Below are 15999 nucleotides of genomic sequence, written 5' to 3'. Positions count from 1 at the left end.
GTGGTTTTCTGTTGTAAGGGGGTGTTTTTCTCCTGGTCCCTGTTCCCATTTAGTTTATTCCTCCCTGTCCCTATCCTCCTCCCTATCGGTGGTTAGTGCTTTTGTATGATAGAGGTTTTCTGTTATCCCTGTTTTGTCTTATTTCCCTTACATTTCTGTCTCATGCCTCATGGGATGGGGGAGGGGACAGATCAGGGTTTAACAGGAACATAGTAATGTTGGAGACTCGTACCGCTCTACCTTCAAGAGTACCCCCAGGACAGGGATAGTTAAGGCCCCAGTTCCAGGGACAGTTTGGGGCCCTACTTCCTTACCAAAGACCATCACAGCGTGACATACATACATATACACACATAACAGGTGAAATAAGTATTGAACAAGTCACCAATTTTCTAAATAAATATATTTCTAAAGGTGCTACTGGCATAAAGATCTTATCAGAAGTCGGTAACAACCAATCCAATCCACACAATGAAAGAAATCAAACCATAGATGTCCATAAATTAAGTTATGAGTAATTAGTGATGAGCGAATGTACTCGTTACTTGAGATTTCCGGAGCACGCTGGGGTGACCTCCGAGTATTTTTTAGTGCTCGGAGATTTAGTTTTCCTCACCTCAGCTGAATGATTTGCATTTGTTAGCCAGCTTGATTACATGTGGGGAATGCCTAGCAACCAGGCAACCCCCACATGTACTTATGCTGGCTAACAGATGTAAATCATTCAGCTGCGGTGAGGAAAACTAAATCTCTGTAAATCTCTGAGCACTAAAAAAATACTCAGAGGACCCCCGAGCGTGGTAGGGAAATCTCGAGTAATGAGTATATTCGCTCATCACTAGTAATAATGAGAAACAAGAAAAAAAATTGAACACGCTTACTGAAATTTAATACTTCGTACAAAAGCCTTTGTTGGTGATGACCACTTCAAAATGCCTCCCGTATTCAAAAAAATAGCATTGCTCAGGTGTGATTTTGGCCCATTGTTTCACACAAAAAAAAAAATCATCAAATCATGAATGTCCAGTGGGTGACTTCTATAAACTCTGAGCTTTAGTTACTGCCATACATTTTCTACTGGATACAGGTCTAGTGAATGGCTGGGCCAGACTAGCAGCTTTATTTTCTCTCTCCGAAACCAATTTGAAAGTTTCCTTGGCTGTGTTTGGGATCATTGTCTTGCTAAAATGTTCACCGCCATTACATCATCATCCAGGTAACAGACACCGGATTTTTTTATTTTTTTTTTATGAAGAATGTTTATTCATCCTTGTTTCAATTACCATATTTTCAGATTAAAAAACGCACTTTTTCCCCAAAATTAGAATATCATCAAAAAGTTACATTTATTTTAGTTCTTCAATACAAAAATTGAAACTCATATTATATAGAGTCCTTACACACAGAGTGATCTATTTCTAGTGTTTATTTCTGTTAACGTTATGATTATGGCTTACAGCCAATGAAAACCCTAAGGTCATTATCTCAGTAAATTAGAATAATTAACAAAAAACACCTGCAAAGGCTTCCGAAGGGTTTAAAAAGGTCCCTTAGTCTGTTTCATCATGGATGTTTGTGATCAGGTTTGTGTTTTTTTTTTTTTGTTTTTTTTTTTAGAGACCATGTTGGTACACGGCTCCATACAGTGCTGAACCTTAGACCACAACATTGCACTAGCTCTGTGAAACCCGGCACCAATGTCGCAGAAATATTGCCAGCACCAGAGATGAGTAAAGCCGTTTTTTATTCTACACGGAAATATTTAGCAAATGTGAAGGGGTTTTCCAAATAGCAGATAATCTGTTTAACACAGCCTTTCCACCACGGTGACAACAATACAGATAAAAACAACTTTCCGCTAGATTGACATAATGTCACTAATGTCACAGTGGAAAACACATGATGATATAAGCATTGCAAACAGACTATGAATAGTATCAAACTGATAAGGAATTTTTTTTATTAACTTTATAAGCCTACTATGTAAATTACCCCTTTCCAAATTCCCAAATGATTTTTTTTAACCAATAATACATTTATTGTTACCACACAACAAAGAGCAAAATACCTCGATTAAATTCATAGAATCGTAGATTAGAGTTGGAAGGGACCTCCAGGGTCATCATATCCAACCCCCTGCTCAATGCAGGATTCACTAAACCATCTCTGACAGATGTCTGTCCGGCCTCTGTTTGAAGACTTCCATTGAAGGAGAACTCACCACCTTTCATGGCAGCTTGTTCCACTCGTTGATCACCCTCACTGTCTAAGATATTTCTAATGTCTAATCTGTGTCTTCTCCCTTTCAGTTTCATTCCGTTGCTTCTCATGTTTCCATGTGAAAAGGAGAATAATGATGATCCCTCTACACTGTGACCTCCCTTCAGATATTTGTAGACAGATATTAAGTCTCCTTCTTTTTTTGCAAACTAAACATTCCCAGATCCTTTAATCGTAGGACATGCTTGGGATTCCGACTGCTATAGTCTACACACTATAGTCGGGGATGGTAATCATGAGAAATGTATTATCTACTATTGTGGCACATGTTCTTAATTTAAAGGGATTTTACATACAACAAAATAGGTAAGTGACGGTTCTTATCTACTTGGAAAAATAAAAATTATTGTCACACACTTTCAATTAAAAAATAAATAAATAATAATAATATTCCACAGCTTATAATGGTTAAAAAAAGGTGCATGAGAGTGAAGAGACAAAGTTCAGTCCTGGAATCAGCATTTGAAATAATACAATTCATGCAAGACCAGGCAAAAAAAAAAAAGTGCTTGTGAACATTAACAATATATAGTGCTCTTTAGAAGTATTATTTAGCATGTTCCAAAGCAGCTCACCTTTAAAGTCATACTGAAACACATTCTTCAAAGACTCATGCAGAAAGTAAAAGCTTCCAAGAGCCTGGAAAATATAAAGAAAATAAGAAAATCAAAACATGTCCATATACACCAATATTTTTTTCTTAAGAAGACATTCTGAAACATCTTAAGTTTACGACCTCACTCAGATGTCCGGTTTTCACGTATATGATCTACTCTTCCTCACAGATAAAAACAGGAGAAGGAAACTTGGCATTTCCAAAATAAAATTTAAAACTTTTGTTTTCTTTATTAACACAAAATAGTTAACATTTTTCACGTCTATTTTACATCAGTACAATTTATGAAGCAATTGTTTGTTCGGAAATTAGAAGGGTTAAAAAGTTGACCAGCGATTTCACATACGGTATTTACAAGAAAATTTAGAAAACATTTTTTTTTTTTTTTTTTTAGGGACCACATCACATTTGCAGTGACTTTGAGGGGTCTATATGACAGAAAAAAACCCAAAGTTACACCATTTAAAAACCGCACCTCTCAAGGTGCTCAAAATCTTATTCAAGGAGCCTCACAGCAATTAATGTCAAGTGGAAGGAAAAAAAATTTACATTTAACTATTTTCACCAAATTTTTACTTTAGACTCAAACGGTTTTCATTTTCACAAGTGTAACAGGAGAAAATGGACCCCTAAATTTATTGTGCAATTTCTCCTGAGACCGCAGATACTGCATATGAAGGAGAAAACTACTATTTGGGGCGCACGGCAGAGCTTGCAAGGGAAGGAGCGCCATTTAACTTTTTGAATGCAGAATTTGCTTGAAATCATTAGCGGATGCCATGTTGTGCTTGAAAAGCCCCTGATGTGCCTAATCACTGTAAACCTCCCACAAGTGACCCCATTTTGGAAACTAGATCCCTCAAGGAATTTATCTAGATGTTTAGAATGTTGAGCGATGAAAAAAAAAAAAAAGAAAATTCCTACAAAAAGTGTAATTCTTGTCCCAATTTTTTTTTATTTTCACAAGGGTAAAAGTAAAAAATGAACACCAAAATATGCTCCACAATTTCTCCTTAGTACGATGATACCCCAAATGTAGGGGGGGAGGTGGGGTTCTACTGTTCAGGCGCACGGCAGGGCTCAGAAAGGAGTGACGTTTTGGAACGCAGACTTTGATAGAATGGTCCAGGGTTGTCATGTTGCGTTTGGAGAGCTCCTGATATTTTTCCCACAAACATGTTTTAGCCCCATTTTTTTTTTCATTTTCACAAAGATAGCAAGAGAAATGGACCCCAAAACTTGTTTCTCCTGATTAACTTTATACCCCATATGTGGTCAAAACTACTTTTGAGGCGCAGCGCACTGACAAGGGGAAGTACCCCAAAACACAGTGTCTGCAAATTGAGATTCTGGTTTGGCTTTTATCCTAAGTCATGTGACAAGGATCGTTAAAGGGTCGACATTGACTTTTATGATTGCTACTTCCAATAGGTGGCAGTAGAGTTCTAGTCCTCTTCCTCTCTAAAGAGACAATTTGCATATTTTCCAGAGGAGCATTGTGGCTTTAAGTCTCCTCATCTCGGCATGCTTAACATGTCACTCTCCGCAAGGAGAAACGATACTTTTTGGATCCTAGAGAAATTTAGAAGGAAACCCAGATATAAGTGCTCACCATAGAGCACAGGATAAATGTGCACCGAGCCTTACTGCAATCTTTGGGAGACAGAATGAAAAAAAAAAATAAAAAAAATCAGTAGTAGGTGCAGAATTGGTTTTATTTTTTTTTTTACGCAATTCCTCGTGGGGTATAAATGATTAGACAACTTTATTATTCTGGTCGGTGTGATTGCAGCTATACCAGATTTATATTGGGTTTTTATGACTGGCTGCTGTCAGGCACTATAAGACGCTTTTATTTGTCTTTTTGATTGCGTTTTATTCCACTTTTTGTTGGGCTGTACGATGAAAAAGCATAATTTTTTGCCCGTTTTTTTCCTTTATAATGTGTTCCCTGAAAGGGTTAACTAGTGGGACAAGTTGGGTCATTCCGGATGCAGCAATACCAAATATGTGTACTTTAGCTTATTTTTTCATAAAAATATTTTTGGCTACAATATCGATCACAGCGTTTAGCCGGTTAAAATACCGGGAGAAGTGCGAACACCGCACCGCTTGTGGCAGAGTGCCACAATTGCTGAACACATGGCAGAGATAAACTACGCACAGCCTCCTTTGTCTGGGCGATTGCCATGACGTATATATACCTCATCGGTCAAGGAGTACTTCCCAACCATGATGTGTATATATAGTGCAAATGTCGGGAAGGGGTTAATAAAATCTAATACATTTCTGGGGCCAAAAGGTTTCTTTTTTGCCAATTACCTCTTTCTGGACAACTTACCTTCTCTACTCCATAACATACCATATATGATTTTTAATATTTTTGTTAGGTGCTTCTATAAAAAGTGTTTTGCCGCACCTGAATATATATTGTTGCTTTTGGCTATATATTAGGCTGGTTTCACACTTGCGTTTTGATCTGCAGCGTTTTTACAGAAAAAAAACGCATGCTTTTTTTGTACGCGTTTGGCCGCGTTTAACGACGCATGCGTTTTTTTGCTGCATGCGTTCTGTCGCAGAAATGCAACATGTAGTAATTTCTAGAGGCGTTTTTTTGCGGCACATGCGTTTGCTTGTGTTAAAAACGCATGCGTTTTTATAGAAAAAAAGCAAGAATACACCCTGATAAGCCACCCCCACCATCAAGGTGATAAAGGGATCCTAACCCTAACCCTACCCCTAATCCTAACCCTAACAATATGACAGTGAATACTCTACGAGTTAATATTTTTAGTACTCTCGAGCAATACCGTATATCTTGGGGTGTCCACATGGAACAAAGCTTTTTATTAGAAGAATGTCCTGGTCACCAGGTCAACATCCCTATGGATCCCTAGGGTTAGGGGTAGGGGTAGGGTTAGGATCCCTTTATCACCTTGATGGTGGGGGGTGGCTTATCAGTGACCTGGTGACCAGGACATTCTTTTAATAAAAAGCTACCCCTAACCCTAACCCAAACCCTAGGGATCCAAACCCTAACCCTACCCCTAACCCTAGGGATCCTAACCCTAACCCTATCCCTAACCCTAGCTATTTCTATAGTGGGTTTTCTAGTTGATTTTGAGGATTGGCAGCTGTCAGACACTTCTCAGCATGCGTTTCAAAAACGCAAACGCATGAAAAAACGCATGTAAACGCGTCAAAACGCCGCGTTTTTTTACCGCATGCAAAAACGCATGCATCTAAAAAACGCAGCGTTTGCACGCGTTTACATGCGTTTTTTCACCACCTGCGTTTTTTTTAAACGCAAATGTGAAACCAGCCTTACATGTGGGTTCTGAAATGCGGGTTTTTTTTTTGTTTTTTTTTAATTTTCTTATATACTGTAGTACTTCCTATATACAATGGGGAAAATTGCAGTAGTATTTGATACACTGCAGATTTTTGCAAGTTTTCCCACCTACAAAGAATGGAAAGATCTGTAATTTTTATTGTAGGAACATTTTACCTGTGACAGACAGAACCTTAAAATAAAACAATAGAAAAATCACATAGTATGATTTTTAAATAATTTTATTGCATGAAATAAGTATTTGAGATAAAAAAAAAACCAAAACAGAACTTCGTATTCGGTACAGAAACCTTTGTTTGCAATTACAGAGGTCTGACATTTTCCTGTAGCTCTTGATCAAGTTTGCACACACTGCAGCAGGGATTTTTGCCCTCTCCTCCATACAGATCTTCTCCAGATCTTTAAAGTTCAGAGCTGTCGCTGGGCAACATTGAGTTTCAGATTTTCTATAGGGTTCAGGTCTGAAGACTGTTTAGGCACTCTAGGACCTTGAAATGCTTCTTAAGGAGCCAATGCTTAGTTGCCCTGGCTGTGCATTCCGAGTCATTGTCATGCTAGGAGACCCAGCCATGACCCATCCTTCAATGTTCTTACTAAGGGAAAGGTTGTTGGTCAAACTTTTATGATTCATGACCCCATTCATCCTCCCTCCAATACAGTGCAGTCACCCTGTCCCCTTTAGAGAAAAGCACCCACCAAGTATGATGTTTCCCCCACAAAGCTTCACAGTTGGGACGATGTTCTTGGGTTGCACTCATCCTTCTTCCTTCAAATATGGCGAGGAGAGTGGATACCAAAAAATTATATTTCTGTCTTATCTGACCACATGACCTTCTCCCTTGCATGGTCTGGATCATCCAGATGGTCATCAGTGAACTTCAAATGGGCATGGACATGTGCTGGTGTGATAAGGGGGACCTTGCGTGCCCTGATGAATTTTAATCCACACATAGTGTGTTACTAATGTTTGAGACTGTGGTCCCAGTTCTCTTCGGGTCATTGACCAGGTACTCCTGTGTTGTTCTAGGCTGAATCCTTACCTTTCTCAGAATCATCCTTACCCCATGAGGCAAGATCTTGCATGAAGCCCCAGACCGAGGAAGATTATTGTTCTACAGCTGTTGCCTTCTCACCAAGCTGCTTGCCTACTGTCCTGTAGCCCATCCCATTCTTGTGCAGATCTACAAATTTGTCCCTGGTGTGCTTAAACAGCCCTTTGTTCTTGGTAATGGTGGAGAGGTTGGAGTGTAATTGATTGTGTGGACAGATGTAACGAGTTCAAACAAGTGCAATTAAGACAGGTAATGAGTGCAGAGTAGAAGGGCTTCGTAAGGAAAACTAACATGATTAACCTGAAGCTAAGTGGTTAATCTGCAGGTTAGTCAAGTCACAAAGTACTTAAAGCTTGGCTACTGGGAGAAAATGAAATCTACTCTACCAGCAGCCTCCAGCTTTCAGTCATAGCCTCAGTTCAGAGCCGGCTGTCAGTCAGTGGCAGGGTGTGGTTTCAGCCACCGCTCACTATGTACTGAGCAGTGACTGAAAGCCGGAGGGCTCCGGTGAGGAATACTGTTAATTTCCTCCTGGTAGACTGGCTCTCAACGCAGCAAGCTGCATAGCTTTTGGATGCTATTAACCTGTAGATTAACTAACTATGCAGAGTTAATTTTCATGATGTTGTATCGACAGGGACCTACTAGATATCATTCATGGCTGCCAGCCATGGTGTATCGGTCCTAATTTTTATACTAGGACACATGCACAATACCTGTTGACCGTGCACAAGACTGGTCAAGTGGACATCCAAACAACATAAAAAGTCTATTATCTCCCAATGCAAAAGAGGTGGCGGTCTTAAACGACATAACTGCACAACAGTTATTTAACATTTTATTAAAATACTGTGTACCAATAATACATTGCTAAAATCTAACTAATAATCCTAATTATTACTGTTGAGAAATTGAGATGAAGTTGTAAGACGTGTACTTCAGTGAAGGGAGACATTTCAAAATTCCCACCAAACCCCAGCTGAATTTTTGCCTCGTCTTCATGAGTAATGTGAGCACATCTGTCAACAACAATAGATAGGAAAATGTGTATTTAACATTTTTATATAATTTTTTAAAGAATTTAAAAATAAACCAAACATTACATTTCTTGATGCGTGTCGAAAAGAAGGTTTTTAAATGGGCTTCATGAAGAAAAAAAAAAGTCTCCTATGCTCCAAATGATTTTTTTTTCTTTTCTTAGGAGACATTTCTTAAAATACTAAAAGTGGGCCAAGAACTGGTTCTTCTTAGACAGTAGGAAGTATTGGGGTCTTACAGGCAATGCCCCATGGGAGAAAAGTGTGGAAATGAGCTCTCCCAGAACGAAGCATGCTAGTCATGTTGCAAGGATCATTAAAGGGTGGGACAAACTTACGCGGTAGCCATCTTTCCTAAACAATACTTGCGAGATCAATATCATGGAACGAAAAACTAATTTGCATACACAATACTACAAATATGACAGTTTCTCCTAAAATCAGGTTATTTACATATAGAATTTGCTAGTATTTTTCTTTTTATGCACCAGAAGTACAGACCTAGATATTACCCCCACAACCAGTGCAAGCACAATATTTTCAAAAGCCATAAGGTTTTTTTGTTTTACATTTTATTTTTGCTTTTTTTACTGAAAAAGTGACAGATGCCGGTTGGCAGGGTTTGGTCTTGGCTCAGTGACTCCTGCATAATTTATGACAAGCTGCACATCCACAAAATTAAACATTTGCTGATTTGTCAAAAGCGCCTACATGAGGCCCTACCCATCTCCCTGACATTTAAGCTAATCCAATGAAACATACCAATAACACATATTAATTGATTAATTTTTATGGTGATCAAGGCCACTTTTGTACTTCCAGTACATACAAACCATGGTTTTGCGTTCATATAAACCAGAACCTAATATTCTCCTAAGGGAGAATTTTGAAAACATGTTCTCATCCCGATTAGCTTCGATAGGTTAAAATATTCAATTTAGGTGCAGCAAAAAGGCAATGTGTGAACATAGCCTTACAGTTCTCCATAGAACTTTTTACAAATTAACTTAAATCTCCTGTCTCAGTAATGGGAAATTACAGTACGTCTTCACGGAATACAGATTTCACCCTTGAATTGAGAATATTGAGAATGAACAATCAACCCCAGAGGAGACAGGAGATTTTTCTAATAAGATATATTGCAAAGTTTCTTATTCTCATACGTACTAATGATTTCTGAAATAAAATGCTATGGTTTCTCTGTATGGGGTAAACTTTGAGAAGCCTGACGAATAGGACGACTTCTGAGCACATTGCGAAATTACATGACCGCGTGGCTCCTGTGCTCACGACCCGCTCACCGATGGGCAGGTGTCCAAAACCAGCAGAAGTCTGCCCTCGTTGTCAGGCATCCGCAGCATGTCATTAGTCATGTACGTGGAGCAGTTGGTGGCCGTTTCTCTCCTCCCAGGCGTATTGACAATAGGCAACAATACACTATCACCCACAGATCTACTCAGACAAGCTCTCCAAATTTACTTCTGCTCAGAACAAACATTTAATGCATTACCTCAGGCAAAAAAAAAATAAAAAATTGAGCTAATATGATAGTCTGAATATTAAAATAAATATATGTCAAACAGATTGCCTATAATGACACAGAAACCGTAATTCATGCAGTCATAAAATCTATAATTAGCTAGCATGAATATTGAAAGTTAAAGTTCAACAGAACTTTTGAAATGTTTAACCCGCTCTATCAATACAGTTCAATGATTCCATTTGTTAATGGACATGCCATAGATGGAATATTAATCAGGTCGGGGCCGCGCTGACAGGAAGTCCTTATCTCTAACCAGTCCCTTCAACCCAAGTGTGTGTCAACAGTATTTCTGTCACATCTGACATTATTGATTATATGTCTGTATTCTTCAGGAAGGGGGGGGGGAAATAAAAAATAAAATATTTTACATATTTATAAAGCAGATTGTCAGAAGCACACATTATTTTCCCATTAGGAGAGATGCAGTCTATTATACCACGGCGGAAAACAGGCAGCGGCAACAGATTTGTGTGAAATTTACATTTACATCGTCCAAACACCGCACGCAGCCGGTTCTTAGTGACTGTCAGACATCTCATTCCCATTAGACATAATTTATGTAGCAATTATCTTAAAACAAGACGAGAGCAGGCAATATGTTTTCAGCCGTTCCAAGGGGCAGGGAACAGTTGTTCCCATTTACTGGAGGGAAAAAAAAAAAGTCTTCATGTTCGGCGGTAAAGAGCAGATCAAGGGAAGGATTGCTGGCCGCCATTAATAAAATATATCTAAAAAAAAAAAAAAAAATCAGAAATGTGACTACAAATCGCAGCACAATATGGCAATTTTTGCATTGGTGGTTTCCCACATCTATAGGATGGATCATAAATGTGTATGGAATTGTTGAGGGTCTTCGTTCTAGGAACTCCACCTATAAGAATGGGGCCAAGCTTCTTCTGCTACTCCCCCACCTAGTGAAATGGGAGACTGTAAAACCCTTGGGTTGCATTCGTGTTGCAGGGTATATTGCGCTGCAAAAAATCCAAAGCGTATTACAGAAGCAGCAAAGTGGGTGAGATTTTAACAAATTGACATAAGGGGTTGTCTAGACTTGGGGTTCAAGTATGAAGTTACTTTTGTGACTGCAGACTAGTGAATCCTCAGTGTGCATGCAGTGAGGATTTTCCGGTTGCATACTTGCAGTTACCTTTTGAAAAGAACCTTCAGTTGTATTTTACTGCTTAGACATACACCCATAGTCAATATATAAAAAAATTGTTATGCATATATATATATATATATATATACATATACATAATTTTTTTACACACATATACACACACATACATACATACACACACACACACCATATATACTCGAGTATAAGCTGAGATTTTCATCCTATTTTTGGGGGTTGAAAGTCCCCCTCTCTGCTTATACTCGAGTCATACCCAGGGGTCGGCAGGGGAGGGGGAGCGGGGGCTGTGTAATTATACTCATCTACTCCTGGCGCGGTCCCTGCTTCCCCGGCGCCGCAGCTTCTTCCTGTACTGAGCGGTCACATGGTACTGCTCATTACAGTAATGAATATGCGGCTCCACCTCCCATAGGGGTGGAGCCACATATTCATTACTATAATGAGCAGTAACTGTGACCGCTCAATACAGGAAGAAGCGGCGGAGCCAGGGAAGCAGGGACTGCCCCGCGCCTGGAGCAGGTGAGTATAACGGGCAGGGGGAGCGCAGCGCTGCGCGATATTCACCTGCTCCTCATTCTGGCACCGCTTCGTCTTCAGCGTCTTCTGAAGTGACACTTAGGTCAGATGGCGCAATGACGTGGTTAGTGCGCGCCCTCTGCCTGAACGTCAGTGCAGAAGACGCTGAAGACGGAGCGGCGCCATAACGAAGTCAGGTGAATATTGAAAGTGCCGGGGGCCTGAGTGACGGAGAGGTGAGTTTGTGATTTTTTTTTTTTTTTTTATCGCAGCAACAGCAAATGGGCCTGTATGGAGCATCTTATGCTGACATAATCAACGTTTGTGCAGCACTATATGGCGCAAATATCTTTATGGAGCTCTTATGGGGCCATAATTAACGTTTGCGGAGCATTATATGGGGCAAGTGTCTGTATGGAGCATCTTATGGGGCCATAAATCAAGGTTTGTGCAGTACTATATGGGTCAAATATCTTTATGGAGCATCTTATGGAGCCATAATCAACCTTTGTGCAGCATTATATTGGGCAAATGTGTCTATGAAGCATCTTATGGGGTCATTATTAACCTTTATACAGGATTATATGGGGCATATTTTAATATGGAGCATCTTATGGGGCCATCATAAACTTTATGGAGCATTATACGGAGCTCCTGATTCAATATGGATATTCAAAAACACTTAACCTACTGATGTCTCAATTTTACTTTTATTGGTATCAATTCTTACTTTCGACATTTACCGGTAGCTGCTGCATTTTCCACCCTAGGCCTATACTCGAGTCAGTAAGATTTCCCAGTTTTTTTGTGGCAAAATTATGGGGGGGGGGGTCAGCTTATACTCGAGTACATATGATATATATATATATATATATATATATATATATATATATATATATATATAATTATTATATATATATAATTAATATATATATACATACACACATACATACATACAAATATACACACACACACAGTACAGACCAAAAGTTTGGACACACCTTCTCATTTAAAGATTTTTCTGTATTTTCATGACTCTAAAAATTGTACATTCACACTGAAGGCATCAAAACTATGAATTAACACATGTGGAATTATATACTTAACACAAAAGTGTGAAACAACTGAAAATATGTCTTATATTCTAGGTTCTTCAAAGTAGCCACCTTTTGCTTTCATGACTGCTTTGCACACTCTTGGCATTCTCTTGAGGAGCTTCAAGAGGTAGTCACCGGGAATGGTTTTCACTTCACAGGTGTGCCCTGCCAGGTTTAATAGGTGGGATTTCTTGCCTTATAAATGGGGTTGGGACCATCAGTTGTGTTGTGCAGAAGTCTGGTGGAAACACAGCTGATTGTACATAGTCACGAAAAAACAGAAAAATCTTTAATGAGAAGGGGTGTCCAAAGTTTTAATATATATATATATATATATATATATATATATATATATATATATATATATATATATATATATATATATATATATATATATATATACCGTATGTACTCGAGTATAAGCCGAGATTTTTGGGCTGAAAGTGCCCCTCTCGGCTTATACTCGAGTCATGATCGGTGGTGGGGTCGGCGGGTGAGGACTGTCATATACTCACCTAGTTCCGGCGTTCCTGTCGCTCCCCCTGCCGGTCCCACGGTCTCCGGGTGCCGTAGCTCTTCCCCTGAGCGGTCACGTGGGACCGCTCATTAGAGAAATGAATATGGACACTCCACTTCCATAGGGGCGGAGCCGCCTATTCATTTCTCTAATGAAGCGGTAACGGTGACCGCTGATAGAGGAAGAGGCTGCGGCACCGAAGACCAGCTGTCCGGGGGAAGGAGCAGGACGCCGGGAGCAGGTAAGTATTACATATTTACCTGTCCACGTTCCACACGCCGGGCGTCGCTCCATCTTCCCGGCGTCTCTCCTCACTGACTGTTCAGGTCAGAGGGTGCGATGACACATATAGTGTGCGCGCCGCCCTCTGCCTGATCAGTCAGTGCGGAGAGACGCCGGGACCGGACGCTGGGGAGCTTGCAAGCAAGAGAGGTGAGTATGTGTTTTGTTTTTTTTATTGCAGCAGCAGCAGCACAGATTTATGTGGAGTATCTATGTGGCAACGGAGCAGACCACTATATATAAGGCACAGCTATGGGGCAACGGTGCAGAGCATTATATATAAGGCACAGCTTTATGTGGAGTATCTATGGGGCAACGGTGCAGAGCACTATATATAAGGCACAGCTTTATGTGGAGCATCTATGGGGCAACGGTGCAGAGCACTATATGGCACAGCTATGGGGCAACGGTGCAGAGCATTATATATGGCACAGCTATGGGGCAACGGTGCAGAGCATTATATATAAGGCACAGCTTTATGTGGAGTATCTATGGGGCAACGGTGCAGAGCACTATATATAAGGCACAGCTTTATGTGGGGCATCTATGGGGCAACGGTGCAGAGCACTATATATATGGCACAGCTATGGGGCAACGGTGCAGAGCACTATATGGCACAGCTATGGGGCAACGGTGCAGAGCATTATATATATATGGCACAGCTATGGGGCAACGGTGCAGAGCACTATATGGCACAGCTATGGGGCAACGGTGCAGAGCACTATATGGCACAGCTATGGGGCAACGGTGCAGAGCATTATATATATGGCACAGCTATGTGGCAACGGTGCAGAGCATTATATATGGCACAGCTATGGGGTAACGGTGCAGAGCATTTTATATATGGCACAGCTATCTATGGGGCAACTGTGCAGAGCATTATATATGGCAGAGCTTTATGTGGAGCATCTATGGGGGCCATAATGAACGGTGCAGAGCATTATATGTGGCACAGCTTTATGTGGAGCATCTATGGGGCCATAATGAACGGTATGGAGTATCTATTTTTAATTTTGAAATTCACCGGTACCTGCTGCATTTTCCACCCTAGGCTTATACTCGAGTCAATAAGTTTTCCCAGTTTTTTGTGGCAAAATCAGGGGGGTCGGCTTATACTCGAGTATATACGGTGTATATATATATCAGGGTGGATTGATTTAAATCACGCCGATTTAAATCATGATTTAAATCACAATTTAAATCAAAAGATTTTTTTCTATTTAAATCGGATCGATTTAAATCATGATTTTAATCATGATTTAAATCACTGATTTAAATCAAAAGGTTTTTTTTTAATATAAATCACGATTAAAATGAGAAGTGAGAGCAGTGCGCATGTGCGCCCATAGTTACACGGACGAAACTAGGGGCAACGATCTAACGCCAGGGTGAGGGGGGGACCCCAAAGTAAGTAAAAATCTTTTTTGTTTTACTATATGGCAATAGGTAGGTGTTTAAAAGCAGCATGTCTTAATTGTATAAACTATTAATAGCCTCCACATTTTGTTCATACTGCCCCTTTAATTCCACACTTCTAGCTTGGTTTCACTTTTGGTTTAGTTTCTTTTTCCATTCAGTTGACATGCCCAAACTTGTTGGATAGTCAGCAGTACTTGGCTGTAGTAACAATCAAACTTCATAAGTGATCTGTGTGAGCCATGGCAGGTCGTAAGAGAGACCCTATTTGGGTTCATTTTGTTGAGATGCCAGCAGCAGATCTTGGAAAGAAAGGTGCAAGAGCAAAGTGCAAATACTGTCAAAAGGATATCCAAGGACTTGTTTGCCGTTTGAAATCACATTATGAAAACTGCAACCAGAAGGGAAATGAAGATGTTGATAGTGAAGTGTTTCTTTGGTCATCTTCATCACCGCACTTCTCATGATGTTGCCTCATTCACGCCACCAGGCCTTGCATCTCTTTGTTGCATCGTTTGCATTTTGCACGCATGCCTGCCTTACCGATAGGCGAAGGAGCTTCATTAAAATATTCCCAAACTGGGTCTCTTTTACGGCCTGCTGCCATTATAAGGAAAGAATGTAATAAACCTCAGATCGTACACACAAACAGATCCAGACTTGTCTGTCTGTGGCTATGCTGCAGTATTGTGCTCAAAGTTTCACTTTCATTTTTTTGTCTGCTTGCCCTTCCTCCTCAAAACACTTAGATTCACATTCTTCTTGTGTTGTGCAGATCTATTCCACTCCAAACAATCAGAAACATATTGTCTAATTTCTTGGACTTGGCACTGAAGGGGTTGATTCTGTATTCATAGGTTTGTAGAACAATAGGATTAAGGTCTTTTTCTCAACTCTGTTCATGTTGTAACATTTTTGCCATGAAGAAGAGGCTGGGACCTCTGCGGAGTCAAATTCAGTTTTGAGAACTGCGTAAGTAAAGCGAGCGTCTGTGATAATATAGGAGAGAAACTGCCCACTAATCCTACAGAAACCTCTGGAAGAGCATGGCATTGTGAATGTTACACATATACAGCCTTTATTCTACTGAGTTAAACAACTCAGCTTTATCTCATGATGGAAGAACCTTTGGATGGTAAAATATTTTCCTCAA

At 40.0% G+C, this 15999-nt stretch overlaps 1 protein-coding gene across 2 annotated transcripts in view; it reads right to left on the bottom strand.

The window, feature by feature from the left end:
• INPP5A (inositol polyphosphate-5-phosphatase A) overlaps positions 1–15999 on the bottom strand; it is a 473991-nt gene that overhangs the window by 233918 nt on the left and 224074 nt on the right. For both annotated transcript variants that reach the window (XM_077258448.1, XM_077258449.1), the window contains exon 5: positions 2856–2919. In XM_077258448.1, the coding sequence (XP_077114563.1) occupies positions 2856–2919 (64 nt within the window). The remainder of the gene's footprint in view (positions 1–2855; positions 2920–15999) is intronic.

Source organism: Ranitomeya variabilis, chromosome 4 (genome assembly GCF_051348905.1).
Source record: "Ranitomeya variabilis isolate aRanVar5 chromosome 4, aRanVar5.hap1, whole genome shotgun sequence".
Lineage (NCBI taxonomy): Eukaryota > Metazoa > Chordata > Amphibia > Anura > Dendrobatidae > Ranitomeya > Ranitomeya variabilis.
Note: the sequence above shows the minus strand (reverse complement) of the source record. Positions and strands in the feature narration are given on the sequence as shown.